This window comes from Nicotiana attenuata, chromosome 3 (assembly GCF_001879085.1).
Source record: "Nicotiana attenuata strain UT chromosome 3, NIATTr2, whole genome shotgun sequence".
NCBI classification, from domain to species: Eukaryota; Viridiplantae; Streptophyta; class Magnoliopsida; order Solanales; family Solanaceae; genus Nicotiana; species Nicotiana attenuata.
Genome location: NC_031991.1, coordinates 12,065,293 through 12,083,049, shown reverse-complemented (window position 1 = coordinate 12,083,049; position 17,757 = coordinate 12,065,293). Strand labels below are relative to the sequence as shown.

The 17,757-nt window shown below is 39.7% G+C and overlaps 2 protein-coding genes and 1 pseudogene across 3 annotated transcripts in view; 1 reads left to right on the top strand and 2 right to left on the bottom strand.

Moving 5' to 3' along the window:
- LOC109224527 (RNA-directed DNA polymerase homolog) lies at nt 2,648-3,067 on the top strand (the record flags this gene model as incomplete). The annotated part of the gene is made up of 1 exon (XM_019389097.1): nt 2,648-3,067. A coding segment is annotated over exon 1 (420 nt), but the record flags the coding sequence as incomplete, so codon positions are not given.
- LOC109224184 lies at nt 14,579-15,358 on the bottom strand. The gene is made up of 3 exons (XM_019388768.1): nt 15,010-15,358; nt 14,771-14,845; nt 14,579-14,667 (listed from the first exon to the last, which is right to left on the bottom strand). Exons 1-3 carry the CDS (start codon nt 15,356-15,358, stop codon nt 14,579-14,581), a joined length of 513 nt encoding a protein of 170 aa, XP_019244313.1.
- LOC109223324 overlaps nt 16,298-17,757 on the bottom strand; it is a 7,057-nt pseudogene continuing 5,597 nt past the window's right edge. The window contains exons 9-11 of the transcript XR_002067549.1: nt 17,556-17,666; nt 17,251-17,457; nt 16,298-16,957 (exon numbers count right to left, since the gene is read on the bottom strand). The product of XR_002067549.1 is annotated as a 110 kDa U5 small nuclear ribonucleoprotein component CLO-like (transcript). The remainder of the gene's footprint in view (nt 16,958-17,250; nt 17,458-17,555; nt 17,667-17,757) is intronic.

Genomic DNA, 17,757 nt, shown 5'->3' with positions numbered 1-17,757 from the left:
CTTTAATCTTTTATTATCAGTACTATTGTTATGTGATATACTGATATTTATTGGAATCATGATCATGTTCCTGGCTTGAAAAATAATTGAATAAATACAAATATCAATGTCAATCGGCAGACATTATGAGCATATATGAATATGCCTGAAACCTAAGTGTGGGGTAAGTTCAGCCACTGTTGTTCACAGGATAAATAATTGGAGGCAGCTTTAAAAGTGATTCGTTATCTCAAAGGCTTTAAGTGTCAACACGAATTGACACGAAACAATAAGAATTTATTCTTTGTTAGATTCTTAAATTTAGTAAATAGGCATGATAGGTTTGACTATTATAAAGAAAAAATCGACAGAACCACGAACGCCCCTCCTTCGAAGTCTCTCATTAACTCGAACCCACGACCTTGAGGTTATAAGTAGGGGCGCTGACACGGGGCGGATGCATATTTGATGAAACAATGTTACATGACACCGCTTCGTCGGAAAATTTTATTGCATATATGTATTAATGCTGTAAGAAAACTGATAAGTAGTCAAAAATGACACCCCTTGACATGAATTGTCGTTGGTTATCTGCTTGATTTTGCTCACAAATATTTGAGAGAGCCTCTATAGTTAAAATTGTCCTCAAGAAAAATTGAACTCGAGACCTTTTCTAACTTAAGACTCAACAAAACCAATAGATTAAAAATATTTCTCCAAAAGTATGATAATTAAAGTTATTATTCTTGTTCTTTTATAAATTTCGACACTTTTTACAAAAATTCTTGCGTACGCCCTTGCTTACACCGTCTTGTCAGGTTATTACATTAACAATATCAAATATCTAATTTAAGAAAAGGAAGGAAATATAAACACTTGATCCCTACACAACTAAGAAGATTAAAGAATACCAAATGTAAGAATCAAAGCAAGCATAGTTTTTCACGTGGGGCTTCTACGTGAAGATCAAGGATAAGGAAAAGAGACGAGGAGAATCAGAGAATTGAAACTCAAAAGGATCGACGCGAAACGATAAAAGTTTATGCTTTGTTGATTCCTAAATTTAGTGAACGGACATAAATGTTTCTTCTAATTCCGTAATATTTATTAACAAAATAAATGGCAGATTGACTAATAGGTTCATGATTGTTACAACTAACGGTTAAAAACAAGAGAGGCACTCTAACACTGTCTTGAGTTGATTATCAAGCATAAGGAACTACTCAAATTATCTGATTTCAGGGTGGACAGTGGTCACACAAGTGAAATTGACGACAGAATAGAGGCCTACATTTACACACCACCTCTCCTAAATCAAGAGGGCAGTGGGGTGGTGAGAAAAACAGAACGTAATAAGGGAAAAAAACGGCCGAAAAGAAGGATCACTTTCCCAAGTAAAACTTGACNCAAAAAAAACTGTAACTGAACTATACTCATAAACGCAAAACNCTTTCCAGTCAGCCCTCCACGGTTTCTCAGGGTGGCCCCCACGGTGATCGTGGTTCGTCGTGGGTAGTATTTTGATCAGCAGCCCATCAGTGCACAGCCTCTTCAGAGTTTTCGTGGAGGTCATTCGGGTCGTCGGGGCCAGTTTCATCGTACAGAGGGATGTTATGAGTGTGGCGAGTATGGTCACATCAGGAGAGCTTGCCCGAGATTGAGGGGTACACAGTTACAGCAGCAGGGTCCTCGCCCTATGATTCAGGCACCAGGTGACCCACAGCCTGCCCAGCCAGCCAGGGGCAGGGGTAGGGATCATAGAGGTGGAGGTCGAGACCCTAGAGGTGGAGGACGGACCGCCAGAGGTAGGGGTCAGCTGGTAGCCGATCGTCCCAGAGACATGGTTCAGGGAGGTGGAGCTGATCCCCGATTTTATGCTTTACCAGCCAGACCAGAGGCTGAGTCGTTAGATGCCGTTATTACAGGTACTATTCTGGTTTGCGATAGAGATGCGTCAGTGCTATTTGACCCTGGGTCTACATATTCATACGTGTCGTCTTATTTTGCACCCTGTCTGGCTATGTCTAGTTATGCTTTGGACATTCCTGTTTATGCATCTACACCGGTGGGTGACTCTATAGTAGTTGACCGGGTGCATCGTTCCTGTGTGGTTGTGTTTGAGGGTCTAGAGACCCGTGTTGATTTACTGCTTTTAGATATGGTGGATTTTGACGTTATATTGGGGATGGATTGGTTGTCCCCGTATCATGCTATCTTAGATTGTCACGCCAAGACCGTGACCTTGGCTTTGCCAGAATTGCCCCGACTAGAGTGGAAAGGGACTTCGGGTCATGCCACTCGCAGTGTTATTACATATGTCAAGGCTCGACGCATGGTCGAGAAGGGGTGTTTAGCTTATCTGGCATATGTCCGTGGCTCCAGCGCAGAGGTTCCTTCTATTGACTCTGTTCCTATTGTTCGAGAGTTCCCTGAGGTTTTCCCTTCAAACCTGCCGGGCATGCCGCCCGACAGAGATATTGATTTCTGTATTGATCTGGCTCCGGGCACGCAGCCCATTTCTATTCCGCCGTATCGCATTGCCCCGCCAGAGTTGAAGGAGTTAAAGGACCAGTTGCAGGAATTACTAGAGAAGGGTTTTATCAGGCCTAGTGTTTCTCCTTGGGGTGTGTCGGTGTTATTTGTAAGGAAGAAGGATGGTTCGATGCGGATGTGTATTGATTACCGGCAGTTGAACAAGGTGACGATAAAGAACAAGTATCCACTGCCGAGGATTGATGATTTGTTTGACCAGCTTCAGGGAGCAAAGGTGTTTTCAAAGATAGACTTGAGATCTGGCTACCATCAGCTGAAGATTAGGGCGTCTGATGTCCCTAAGACAGCATTCCGCACTCGGTATGGGCACTATGAGTTTTTAGTCATGTCGTTTGGGTTAACCAATGCCCCAGCAGCATTTATGGAGTTGATGAACCGAGTGTTCAGGCCATATCTAGACTTATTCGTGATAGTCTTTATTGATGACATCCTGGTGTACTCTCGCAGCCAGGAAGAGCACGAGCAGCACCTCAGAGTGGTTCTTCAGACTCTGAAAGATAGTCAATTATATGCTAAGTTTTCGAAGTGCGAGTTCTGGTTGAGTTCGGTTGCATTTCTGGGTCATATTGTATCAGCAGAGGGTATTCAGGTGGACCCGAAGAAGATTGAGGCAGTCAAGAATTGGCCTCGACCAGCTTCAGCGATCGAGATTCGGAGTTTCTTGGGGTTAGCAGGTTATTACCGTCGGTTCGTGGAGGGATTTTCTTCTATTGCAGCCCCGATGACCAGATTGACCCAGAAGGGTGCCCAGTTCAGGTGGTCAGATGAGTGTGAGGCGAGCTTTCAGAAGCTCAAGACAGCTCTGACCACGGCACCGGTGTTGGTTTTGCCCACGGGTTCAGGGCCTTACACAGTCTATTGTGATGCTTCCCGTATTGGGCTTGGAGCAGTATTGATGCAGGATGGCAAGGTTATTGCTTATGCTTTGAGACAGTTGAAGATCCACGAGAAAAACTATGCGGTTCATGATCTAGAGTTGGCAGCGGTTGTTCATGCTTTGAAGATTTGGAGGCATTATCTATATGGTGTGAATTGTGAGGTGTACACGGATCACAAGAGCCTGCAGTATCTGTTCAAGCAGAAGGAGTTGAATGTGAGGCAGAGGAGATGGCTAGAGTTGTTGAAAGATTATGATGTTACTATCTTATATCACCCGGGTAAGGCCAATGTGGTGGCCGATGCATTGAGTAGGAAGTCTGCCAGCATGGGTAGTCTTGCTTATATCCCGGTCAGCCAGAGACCGCTTGCTTTAGATATTCAGGCGTTGGCCAATCGATTGGTGAGATTAGATATTTCTGAGCCTAGCAGAGTGTTGGCTTGCACGGTCGCTCGTTCTTCTCTATTGGAGCGTATCCGTGATCGGCAGTTTGATGATCCCCATTTGTGTGTCCTGAGAGACACGGTGCAGCGTGGAGGTGCCACGAAGGTGACTTTAGATGATGATGGCGTTTTGAGATTGCAGGGTCGAGTTTGTGTGCCCAATGTTGATGGGATTCGAGAGTTGATCTTAGTGGAGGCCCACAGTTCTCAGTATTCTATTCACCCGGGCGCCGCGAAGATGTATCAGGACTTGCGGCAGCATTATTGGTGGCGTAGGATGAAGAAGGATATTGTTGCATATGTGGCTTGGTGTTTAAACTGTCAGCAGGTCAAGTATGAGCATCAGAGGCCTGGTGGTTTGTCTCAGAGGATTGAGCTTCCTGAGTGGAAGTGGGAGAGGATTACCATGGATTTCATTACTGGACTTCCGTTGACTCGAAAGAAGTTTGATGTTATTTGGGTCATTGTTGATAGGTTGACTAAGTCAGCGCATTTCATTCCAGTAGCAGTCTCATATTCATCCAAGAGGTTAGCTGAGATTTATATCCGGGAGATTGTTCGCCTTCATGGTGTGCCGGTATCTATCATTTCGGATCGGGGTACGCAGTTTACCTCGCCCTTCTGGAGAGCGGTTCAGCAAGATTTAGGTACCCAGGTTCAGTTGAGCACAGCGTTCCATCCTCAGACGGACGGTCAGTCCGAGCGGACTATTCAGATTTTGGAGGATATGCTCCGAGCGTGTGTCATTGATTTTGGAGGCTCGTGGGACCAGTTTCTGCCTTTAGCAGAGTTCACCTACAACAACAGTTACCAGTCCAGCATTCAGATGGCTCCATATGAGGCATTGTATGGTAGGCAATGTCGGTCTCCAGTCGGATGGTTCGAGCCGGGAGAGGCTCGGTTATTGGGTACAGACTTAGTTCAGGAGGCCTTAGATAAGGCCAAGATTATTCAGGAGAGGCTTCGTTCAGCTCAGTCTAGGCAGAAGACTTATGCAGACCGCAAGGTCCGAGATGTAGCTTTCATGATTGGAGAGCGAGTATTGCTTCGGGTGTCGCCCATGAAGGGCGTGATGAGATTCGGGAAGAAGGGCAAGCTTAGCCCTAGGTACATTGGTCCGTTTGAGATTCTTGATCGAGTAGGAGAGGTGGCTTATAGGCTTGCATTGCCACCTAGCTTATCAGCCGTGCATCCAGTTTTTCATGTGTCTATGCTTTGGAGGTATCACGGCGATCCTACCCATGTATTAGACTTCAGCACGGTCCAGTTGGACAAGGATCTGTCATATGAGGAGGAGCCGGTAGCTATTCTAGGCCGACAGGTTCGACAGCTAAGGTCGAAGAGTTTTCCTTCTGTTCGTGTTCAGTGGAGAGGTCAGCCCCCTGAGGCCTCGACCTGGGAGTCCGAGTCTGACATGCGGAGCCGTTATCCACATCTATTTCCTGACTCAGGTACTTCTTTCTTTTGTTCGTTCGAGGACGAACGGTTGTTTTAGAGGTGGAGGATGTGACGACCCAAAGAGTCATCACCTGTTTCCTCATTCATTCTGTGCTTTCGAGGCCTTGAAAACCTTATTTACTTGCCTCGATTTGCGTGCGCATTCCGGGCGCGTAGCCGGAAAAGCTTTTATGTTGAAATATGTGAATTCTGTGAAAAATTTGAAGAATTTTGATATTAATATGTTTAAGGTTGACTTCGGTCAACATTTTTGGTAAACGGACCCGGACCCGAGATTGGACTGTCCCGGAAGGTCCGTAGAAAAATATGGGACTCGGGCATGTGCCCGGAGTTGAATTCCGAGGTCTAGAGCCCGAGAAATGAATTTTTCTATGAAATTGTTTTTCTGAAATTAATAAGGAAAATGGAAATGAAAATTTATTAAAAGACTGTGGTATCGGGCTCGTATTTTGGTTCCGACGCCCGGCACAAGTCATATATATTGTTTAAGCACTTTCTGTGAAGTTTGGTCGAAATCGGACGTCGTTTGACGTGTTTCGGACCTAAATATCTAAAGTTAGAAGTTTATGAAGTTTTAAATGAAAATGATGATTTTGAGGCTTGATTCAATGACTTTGATGTTATTTTGGCGATTTGATCGCTCGAGTAAGTTCGTAGGACGTTACTGAGTTAGTGTGTGTGATTGGTTAGGAGCCCCGAGGGCTCGGGAGTGAATTGGAGGTGGTTCGGGGTGTTTTTGGCCTTAGAGTTGTTGCAGAAGTACTGCTTCTGGTGTTCAGAGAATTTGTTCTCTGCGATCGCGATTCCATTCCTGCGATCGCATAGAGTCTTCTCCAGGCATTTCCAAATTTCTTCAACGCGATCACATAAGTTGTCCCGCGATCGCATAGTCTGACCATTTTCTTCAATGCGATCGCACTCACCTCTACGCGATCGCACAGCTTTACACTTCGCCCAAAAGTCTTGGCTTCCCTTCTTCTATGCGAACGCACGAATTGTTCTGCGATCGCGGAAGCCAAGCTTCCACTCCTCTATGATCGCATCAATTGCCCCGCGATCGCATAGACCAAAAACGCCCAGTTATTTTAAAGCCTAAAAACAGAACCAGTGACGGGATTCCTTCATTCTTTTCACACGAGCTCTCCTCTTAAACCCTCCATAGACGAAATTCAAGCTCTCCTTCCTCCATAACTCTTTGGGTAAGTAATCTTAACATCATTCCCTCATTATTTCTTCATCTAATTACTAATTTCCTAGCCCTAAATCATGAAAATAAAGTAGAAATTAAGGGTTTTGGGCAGAGTAGGGTTTTGAGAATTTTGGGTGATTCAACCTCAATTTGGGGTCGAATCTTCAAAAAAATTACATATTTGGATTCGTGGGGTTATGGGTGATCGGGTTTTGGTCCGAGCCTCGAGTTTGGACCATGTGGGCCCGGTGTCTAATTTTGGTATTTTTGGAAGAATGCTAGAAAATTCATATCTAGGCTATGGGATGTTGCCATTGAGTCTTTATTGATATTATTGAATTAATCATGCCTAGATATCACTGTTTCGGAGTCGGATTGTAGAGGAAAGGCGGTCTTTGAAGGTTGATTGCTATTCTTGGGACCGAGGTAAGTGTTTGGTTTAACCCTAGCTTGAGGGAATAGGAGTTGAGTCTTGTTGCTAATTGCTATGTGATCGAGTACGATGTATAGGCATGGTGACGAGTATCTATACATTGGTGTCTAGCATGACCGTGAGTCCTTATAATGTGATTATCATGATTTGGTTGTGAACTCCGTGTTTATTGGAGGATTTCTATATGTTGTGAATAACATGTGAACGGTAATAGGATCATTTGATTCCTGGAGCATTCGCTCGAATTGTGATACGAATATTGAAAGTATACGAAATGACTTGATTCTTTGGAGCGTTGGCTCAAAATAGTAAAGTGAATTATAAGATAAGGAAAGTAAGAAAGAGAAAGCGTTGTTGATATTCCCTTGTCGGGACATTTGGTTGCATTTGTTGAATTCTTTCCCTTGCCGGGATGTTTGTCAAATATTTGCTTATTTTGTGCCCCTTGATTGTGACTATTGTTTGGGGAGTCGGACTGTACAATGATATTGAGGATCGGGTTGTGCGCCGCAACAATGATATTGAGGATCGGTTTGCACGCCGCAACAGTAAAAGGTGAGGATCGGGTTGCGCGCCGCAACAATGATACATGATAAATGATATGGGTCGGGTTGCGCGCCGCAACGGTGGTATTTGTGGAGCGGGTTGCACGCCGCAACAATAGTAATTATGGAGCGGGTTGCACGCCGCAACAGTTATTGAGGCTATGTGTTTGTATTTGAGTATTGATTCTTTATTCATTGTGAACCTAAGCTGTTTTTAATGGTTACTCTGGATTGTTGTTAATATTGTATCTCCCCTTAGCATGTCTCCCCTCCCATGTTGTTAATTGTTTTGTATTCGATTTTCGTGGTATATTTACAACTGCACAGGTTTACGTGGTGTCCGGTCTAGCCTCGTCACTACTTCGCCGGGGTTAGACTAGACACTTACCAGCACATGGGGTCGGTTGTGCTGATGCTACACTTCTGTGCATTTTTGCACAGGTCCAGGTTTTGAGGAGCAGCAGCAGCAGTAGTACGGGAGCAGGCCTTCATATCACGAGACTGAGGTAGCCTTGCAGGCGTCCGCAGGCCCGGTGTCTCTTCTTTATTGTTTTCGTTTAGACTGTTGCCTCCTTGTTTCGAGACAGACAGCTGTAATATTTCTTTCAGGCCTTTGTATTTAGTTTATTCTTAGTGGTTCGTGAGTAATGTGACACCAAATCTTGGGTAGAGGTAGTTTTTGACTATTCCGCATTTGAAATTCATCATTTTAAGACAGACTTCCGCTATTGTTCTTATTAGACTTTATGTTCTATATTGATCTTATAAACTGTTAAAGATAATTGCTAGTGATGGAAAGGTAATTAAGTTGGCTTGCCTAGCTACCACGAGTAGGCGCCATCACGACTCTGATGGTGGGAAATCCGGGTCGTGACAATTCACTACCACTAGCACATTCATATTCTTTGAAGAATGAATATGTATTTATAAATCAGATGTTGTCACATTCATATCATGAATGGACCATAATCAATCTATATGTGCTTTACGAAATCTCATGTCAAATCGATGACAAACATCATCTTCACAGAGTGAAGGCTTATTTTGAGAATCCTTATTATTCTCACTATCACAATGATGACGATTATAATTTCGTCTATTGCCACGTCCACATCCATTGATACCTTCAAGGTAATAATTTTGTCTTCTTTCAGACTTATCACATATTTCTATCACATTCTCTTAAGGGAATGAGAATGGAGCAAATTCAATGGAACGGGTTTTCAATTCTTTGACCACAATCATACATGAATTTGATCATGGCAAGGCATAAAAATTTTACCACTTTGGGTAGTTATAATTTCTTTCAAACTCCGTTAGAGTTACAATCAAAATTTATCGTCTTTGCTTGTATTTAAAATCAAATTATAGAATGTCAAGAATTTGAAAGAGAAAAATAAAGTAAAATACTTACCTTAAATTCAGAATTTAATCCCGTTTGCCAAGCTCAATGCAATTAGCACAAAAGCAACAGATCAAATATATCTCATCCGTCCAATTTAAAAAATCTGGATTTGTCAATTCGTTGCTATCCTCACAGAATGCAACTCATCACACCAAATTAATTTCCATGGGAAATGAATTTCCATGACAGGATGAGTCAAATACATCTAAATTGTTGATTAGTCTCTCGATCCTACGGCTTTGCTTCCAAATCCAAAACCCAGTGGTTCATCATTTTAATCTCTACTCAATTGGTTAGAGTCTTGTGTTGATAATGTGTTATGAAACAATAAAAGAAGAAGAACAGTATTGGAAAGAAAAGTAGAAGAAGAGAATTCATAATTATTTTGGAGTGAATTACAATGGAATATAACCCTCTATTTATAGGGAGAAGGTGACTTAACTACCAAGTAATAAACCCTAGAATCTCTATAAATAGAGACAATCATCACAAATAAAATTCTATTTATAACAAATCTGATTTAGTAGTTAGTCATTCACTTTTTTTCTACGCTTCTCGTACCTATTCATTTTATTATTGAAATAAAATTATAATTACTGTTTACTAATTTCATTATTGTTTACTCACACTATTGTTTGGACTGACCAATACGAAATAACATATTATAAAGAATTCGGTTGGAGAATCATACATTTTAAATAGGTTATTTAGGTTTACCGATTCTTAATTTGTAGGAATTATTAAACTAAATAGGGTAATTAGAATTATATGAACGATATTAGCTAATTTAACTTTTAAGTTTTGGATTCCCATTTTTAATATAGTACAAATAGATAGATATATTAAATGTTACGGGCATCATTACTGAATTTATACATTAGTAGATTATTCACTCCTAATGCTTTCATGTATATTCTCAACGTCTAAATTTCATTATTGGTCAATTGGTCTTTTGTTTAATTAAAAAAAAGTTAGGAAATTTTATTTCCTATAGTAAAGGTATATATCCTATTTATTATAAATCAAAAATATTTTGAAATATTATTTTCTATTACTACCTTTTATATTTTGTCACGACCCAACTCCATGTCAGGCCGTAATGGAGTCCAGTACCGTTGCTAGACAAGCCAACAGTGAACAACTTAGTGATTTCCCATTTTTATTAAGCAATCCCAACATCTAACTTTACTTAAATTTAAAACATTGAAATAACGGATTTTTTAACGCAAACAAAACGGAAACAACTAAAAGAAATCATAACTATAAAAATACAACCCAAAAATCAAAGTCTACTAATATATACCAAGATCTAGTGTCATAGGTGTGTGGGCAACTAGCAGAATATATAAAAGATGACTATCCTACTGTCTGAAATAGAATAGACAGGTACAAGCAAAAGAGAAACTCTGGCATGTTGTTGAACGGCTCGGAAGGGGGCAGCTCACCGTGAAGTCTCAGTCCAAGATCAAGTATGGGCGCCGGGCGGGTAACTAGATGCACCAGCCTCAGATCTTGTACAATTAAGTATAGAAGCATAGTATGAGTACATAAACAATATGTACCCAGTCTAACTTCGAAGAAGTAGTGACGAGGGGTCGACTTGACACTTACTAGGGCCAACAATAATATAATTAAAGTGTTATGCTAAGCATAGATATCATGAATAATACTGAATGTTCAATAGCAGGAAGTGATAAGTTCTTCTTTCATAAAAATAATTTCAATTTCAGTCATATCATTTAACAACTTACATTTCAAAGCATTTAAGCAGTATAAATCACGGAGAGTTCCAAATAATTAACATGCACAATTATGCCGAGGTCGTACGGCCCGGTCCAACATAGTATTAAAATGTGCACTGTCGGAGGGTCGAACGGCGCGAACCATAGATGCTTCTATTTATCACCGAGGCGCTCAGCCCGATCCACAAATAATAATTATTTTCAAGAAAGCATAAATTTCTCATTTATAGTCAAGTATTTCATACAAATCCTCAAGTAAGTGGGTATAACCTTCTATAATTATTTTATCAATTTCCAGGATGACTTAAGTGATTATAATAGCAAGTAAGGATGCAAGTATTTCAAATATAGCATGATACGGGTCCTAAAGTACCCGGACAATAACATAATAATAGCTATGTATGTACTCTCGTCACCTCGCACGTACGTAGCCCCCCCAGATAGATACAAATATTTATTTAATTCACATATGGGGTTGATTCCCTCTTACAAGGTTAGAAATGAGACTTACCTCGTCTTAAAGCCTACTTCCCAATTCAAGAACGCGCTCAAACCTCCAAATTTGACGCCAAACTACTCGAAGCTAGTCAAATATTATGTAAACTAATCAATCTATGCTCAAAAGTTCATAATTCCACCATTTAAGTGATTACCCAACTTAAATTGCAAGATTCCTAAAGTTCACCCTCGGGCCCACATGCTCGGATTTCGGAAACTTTTAAAGAGAGTTGTTACCCCTAAACTTAGGAACATAAATATATGATTTCTACTAAATTCCATAACAAATTTCGTTGTTAAATCTCATTTTTATCAAAAACCTAGATTTTCACCTAAACCCATGATTTTCACTAATTTACATGTTATAATCTACCCATAAACTATGTATTTAACTCACATTGTGTAGAAATTACTTACCTCAAAGTGATAAGTAAAATTCCCTCTCTAAGAGCTCCAAGAATCACCCAACAATGGAAGAAATGAGCTAAAATAGCCTTAGTCCCTTTTTTTAAAAGTTCTTTGCCCAGGTCTGCCTTCTTCGTGATCACGGAAGAGGCCTCGCGATCGTGAAGGCAAACGGTCCAGGCCCAGGGAAATTTATACATCGCCTCGCTTAGCCTACCATACGCGAACGCGAGGGCTTCTTCGTGAACGCGAAGAATAAACAGCGGCCTCCCAGCTCAGCCTCTTCTACGCGAACGCGAGCTAGGTCACACAAACACTATGGCTAGAGGACCCAAACCTCCGCAAACGCGATCCTGAGCACACGAACGCGTAGGACAAAAGCTCCCATGCCCACAGTACCACAAATCCTTCATCGCGAACGCAAGGGTCTGACCGCGTTCGCGGAGAAGGAAACAAGAAGCAGAAATCTGGTGTGTTTCAACACAATTCGGGGTGGTCCGAAACGCACCCGAGCCCCTCGGGACCCCGTCCAACTACTCCAACAAGTCTATAAACATAATACGGACCTACTCAAACTCTCGAAATGCGTAAAACAAAAACAAAATCAAGAATCAGACCCCAAAATCAAATTGAATCAAACTTTAAACTTCAAGTTTCTTAATCGCTCTGAACGCGTCGAATCATACTTGGACTACTCGGATTGACACCAAATTTTGCGTGCAAGTCTTAAATGAAATTACATAACTATTCCGGTCTCAGAATTCCATTTGGACCTCGATATCACTAAAACCTACTTCAAACCAAATTTAAAGAACTTCAAAAACCTTCAAGAACCAACTTTCACTATTAGGCGCCGAAACGCTCTCGAGTCACCCAAAACCCGATCCGAACATACGCCCCAGTCCGAAATTATCATATGAACCTACTGGAACCGTCAAACCCCGATTCCGAGGTCGTTTAAGCCAATCTTAAGGAACCAAGTGTTCCGATGTCAACCCAAACTCTTCCAAATCACGAACCAACCATCCCCGCAAGTCATAAATCAACAAAAGCAAGTATATGAAGTCTTTTTTAGGGGAACGGAGTTCTAAAAAGCAAAACAACATGTCGGGTCGATTTAATTTTATAGCAAAATAAGTATTTATGGTATATACTACCATTGAGGTATGAAATAAGGCATGAAATTATGTTTTTCCTCTCTTGGACAGCTGAACATACCTATTTTTAAGGTGATTATCGTTACTGTATCTATGAATATAGCAGCGCGAATACATGTGAATACATGCGCGTAATGCTAGACTACCCTGATTTTAGGAGCTTTTTGCAGTTGTATTCATGAATACATGGCGTGAATACATGTGAATACATGCGCGTACAGCTAGACTGCCATGATTTAGGCTCTTTTTGATGTTGTATTCATGAATTCAGGAATACAGCAAATACACTACCGTAACAACTGAATAGTAGCTATAGGAAGTAATATATATATATATATATATATATATATATATATATATATATATATATATATATATGGTAGCTATACGAAGTTAATAGCCACTAAACAATAGTGGTTTTTGAAAATTTCTCTAAAAAGTTTCATACTTGGACTCTCCTCAGATTTATATGCTTTCTTTTGTTAACATGATATCCGAGCCAATTTTTGTTTACCTTAATTATTTTGTCGGAAAAAATAAAAAATAGCCAGATTTACAACTGGTAATTTAAGAATAGCCACGATTTTAAAAGTAGTCGAAATTTAGTCACTTTTCATGTAAAGATAAAATTTGAACAAAAACACCCTAAAAATATGGAAATATTCCAACATAATATGCTGGAGTTCGAATTTTTCACATATGAGCTTCCAGCTTAATGTGCTGGAATTTCATAATGTGCTGGAGTCCCAACATAATATGCGGGAAGTTTATATGCAGGAACTCATAATCACGCATATCATGTTGAAACTTTCTGTGTTCTGGGATTCCAACATAATATGCTGGAAGTTTATACGTAAGAGCTCCATCATTTGATATGTGCAAGGAAATTTGGAATTGTGAGCATTCCAACGATTGGATGCTGTCCGGCTATTCGTAGTGTAACACCTGGTGGAGCCTGTAATGAGACACTTAATGATTTTGCTCAATCATTTTATAATACAACACTCAGCTTGCTGCAAAATTTCAGCTCAAAAAATCCAGGAGTGAAATTTTCACTTGGAAATTCTTACTTGATGACCAAGGGTGTCATTGATAATGCAGTTGCATCAGGTAATTATTGATATAACTATTTCAGATTAAATCAAGGAATAAGTGGGTGCAAACTTGTGAAAATACCCTAATTTGGGAAACGGAGTTGGTTCATCCCCGTTTGGACTTGAATCAATCGGTTGATGTTTGAACATGAAGATATTTGGAAAACAGATGTTAAAAGTGTTTTAAGTTTTATAAATAAGAGTTAAAAAAGTTTTCACTCGCAAAAATTCAACTGTATTTTATTGTCATCAATATCAAAAAACGGATACTCGAGATAAGAATATCCTATTAATCCTTGAAAATTAGAGATAAGAATATTATTATCTTCATTTTAAATGTCATTTTAGCCGCACAACTTCGGTCCAAAACAAGTGTTACTTTAGAAAATTAAGAAGGCATAATTATTGTTTCAAGGAAACAGTAAATGCACTGCAAAATCTGATGTTTGCGAGAAGCACGACAAATTCAACTCAAAAATTAAAATTCAAAATGCACTGGCTAATTTCTAAATAGCAACCATTTAAAGTGACTATCATGTATACGAAGAATTTTATAATATGAGTCAATGTCCCTGAGGTTTTATCTTACAAATATCCCAAATAAGTTTTGGAAACGCATTATAAAAAGAAAAAAAAAGTTGCGTATACTGGTCTCCCTTTGCTATTATCATACTCATAACATTTTTGAAATTGCAACCATACAAACTCAAGATTTTACCTTTAAAACCATATAACACCAAGGGCGTTGCACTATGCGGTCTGGGAAAGGGCCACATCACAAAGGTCTGTTTTACGTAGCTTTACCCTGCATTTCTGCAAGAGGTTGTTTCCACGGCTTGAACCGTGACCTCCATGACAACAGCTTTACCAGCTGCGCCGAGGCTCCCTTCTAAAACCAGAACACCAACTATGGAAAACATGGTCCTTCAATTACTGGATGAGTTCTTGTGACCATAGCAATAGGCATTTTACTTCTTTTTCCAAAAACTCACCTTCTTCTGCTTCTCTTTCCATTTCACATGTTTTCTTGGCTTTAAAAATTCCCAACACCATCTTTCCTACTGCAGCTACCAACGACAACCCGAGTAGTCCGATAACAAATCCAATAACTAAAAAAAAACCCATAATCTCCTCTTCTTCTTCATCTCTAAAGGTAACACTATAGAGAAACGACCATGATTTCTTGTATAACATAAGTTAGGAAATCTCATTTCACTAAAAGAAACTTTACCATTTTCATCAAACATAACACACTTAGTTCTTTCCTTCATCTCTGTTAGATTCTTGAACTCGATCGATATAGGTTGTTCCATTGGTTTAAGATCAATCTTTGTAAGATTTGTAATACTACTAATATGTGATGGTGCATCATAAACCATGAAACCAATAACAGAAGTTAGGAGATTGTAACCTGATATGTTGAAGTAATGAGAAGATAAATTTCCCAAGTCATTATAAACAATGTGGATTCTTTTAACATAAGGTACTGGAATTGTTTTTGGAGGAATAGAAAAACCACTAAAGTTTGCACCTTTTTTCCACAATGTTCTGCTTCTTAATCGAACGAGTGAGAGTTTCATTCCTGCTAGATTTGAAGGAAGATTTGCATTGTATAAAGCTCTAGTAAGGTTGTTATTAGAACATTGAACAAGAAGAAAGAGTTTCAAGAATAGGAATAACAGAACTATGTACAAGTTGTGAATAAAATTTGATGGCCATTGTCTGTTCTTGGATTTCATTGATTTGGGTAAGTATTTGGTTTGCTTTACTTTCCAACTGTATGAAGGATTTTGAGCTTGAAATATGGCTGAAACTGAGGAAGAAAGTAGAGTTGGAGGTGCAAAGTCTTTTTCTTTTTGGACTAAAGAGTAGGGTTATACACTCAAAGTCATGCTTAAGTTGGTCCCATTACATTAATAATAGGGTTTCCACCTTAGGGTGAAACAATGATGCCTTTGTCTGTTGATAAAGAGAGACCATTATTCTTCCATGAAATGTGGGACTTATCACATGGTTGGGGGTTCACATATCACAGTCAGGTGCGAATAGATTACCCTTATTTGTAAACTACGTAGAGGTTGTAAGTACACAGAGCCGCCATTTATGATATGAAACCTGAACATGAGCCAATTAAGAGATCAAAAAAGTTTATTAGGGCCAGCAATAATCAAACTTCAACTCCTTCACTGGGAGTAGTAAAGAAAGAGCTATTACATCAAGAATAAAGAAACTATAATCAATATAATTAAACAAAATGGTCATACATGGTATCTCATAAAACGTTTTACATCTACTTTGTCTACCAGTTGAATTTTAACCATGACGGGATGAAACAAAGAAAAAATATGAGAACTTTAAAGGAAATGAAATAAAATAAGGAGAAAGATTGTTTGGTTTAACCAAGAAAAATTGTTCTTATTGTAAAATCTCATTCCCTAGCTTTTAGTCTGAATATCATCAAACCGTTAGCCGACTGCTGCTAAAAAAATTTAGGATAATCAAACTGAGTCCTCTTGAGAAACTAGTAATAATTAATTTATTACATTTTCGCGTAGTAAACAAGTTATCTAGCAGTGAATTTTCATATAATCTTCAATCTTTAGCTTACATAGTGGTTACATAGTTAACCAAATATGAGACTCTCATCCTGTAAAACTGGGATCAAATGTTACAAAACTCACCTAAAATAAAAAAGGAACTTCTGGCAAAGCTAAAATGAGTTCAACCTTTAGGCTATATAGAATCCAAAGAACGTGCTAAAAGAGGATAAAGTAAGAACTTGAACAAGTGCCCAGTAATTCAATACGCCTGAGCCAACAGAAATCTCATACTTAATGCCAGTCGTGCGAGAATCTACCCTTTGATGGAGAGGAAATCACCACAGATACTCGAATGTTAGAGTAAGGGATTATCCCAACAAATAGATGAGCTCAAAGGGAGAGTTACGCAGGAACTATTCATGCTCCTGGTATGCCAAATTTGTACTAGACTATTACATATTTCAAGAGGCTGTCGGCTACAATATCTTTCAAGAGGCTGTCGGCTACATAACATACAAAACCACCTCAGCTATGTGATATCTACATCATCTGCAGGTGAAGATCAGCATCCTGCTGCGCAAGCTCCACCATCATAGCCTCATCAAAGAATTTGTTGATGCTCACATCTTCACTCATTCCCTAAAAGAAAAGGGATAGATCCATCATTTAAGACAATACTCTTGGGATAGATCCATCATTTAAGACAATACCACATTCCCCTTATATTTCTGTTTTAAAAAAACCGAAAAAGATGAGAGTTGAAGCCTTAAATGGGAAACAAGGGATATGTGGAAGGGGGCTTGCACCAAGATCATAATAGAAGAGGGGGAACAAGGGACATCTGGAAGGGGGCAAGCACCACTTCAAATCAAGTGCTGTTCAAGAAACCTGAAGAGTAAATAATCTCAAATTAACCCTACTAGAATATATACCTTTCTACGCCTTGTCTTCACCATGAACTCACGAGCCAGATGCTGAATTGGGGCAGGCTCTAGTGGTCGTAAAACGATGCTCTTGTCAAGAGGATCTCCAGGAACAATAGCCCAATGATCAAAAACTGAAAGACAAAACGCCTGCCCTTGGGTGTGATACCTCAAGTCGGTTTCGAAACCAAAGGACTCGATAACAGGTAAAAATGCCTGGAGAAGGAACAAGTGTGCATATGAGAAAACTGATGTTATAACATGAAAAGATTATATAAAAAATCCAGGGTGCTATCTATATTTCGAATTCAAACCTTGACGATGTAGGCAGGGGTCCCAGGTTGAGGAACATCAGCAGTAACATGTCCACGCCTGCGAGACAACACGGTGTATGTAGCAGAGAGGCAATCCATGGGTGTTTGGATCTGAATCAAGACACCAGAAAGTTAGCCCCAGTTTCACATAGAAACATCTAAAATCTATCTTTTGTTCAAATTTCATCCCTTTTACTGTAAA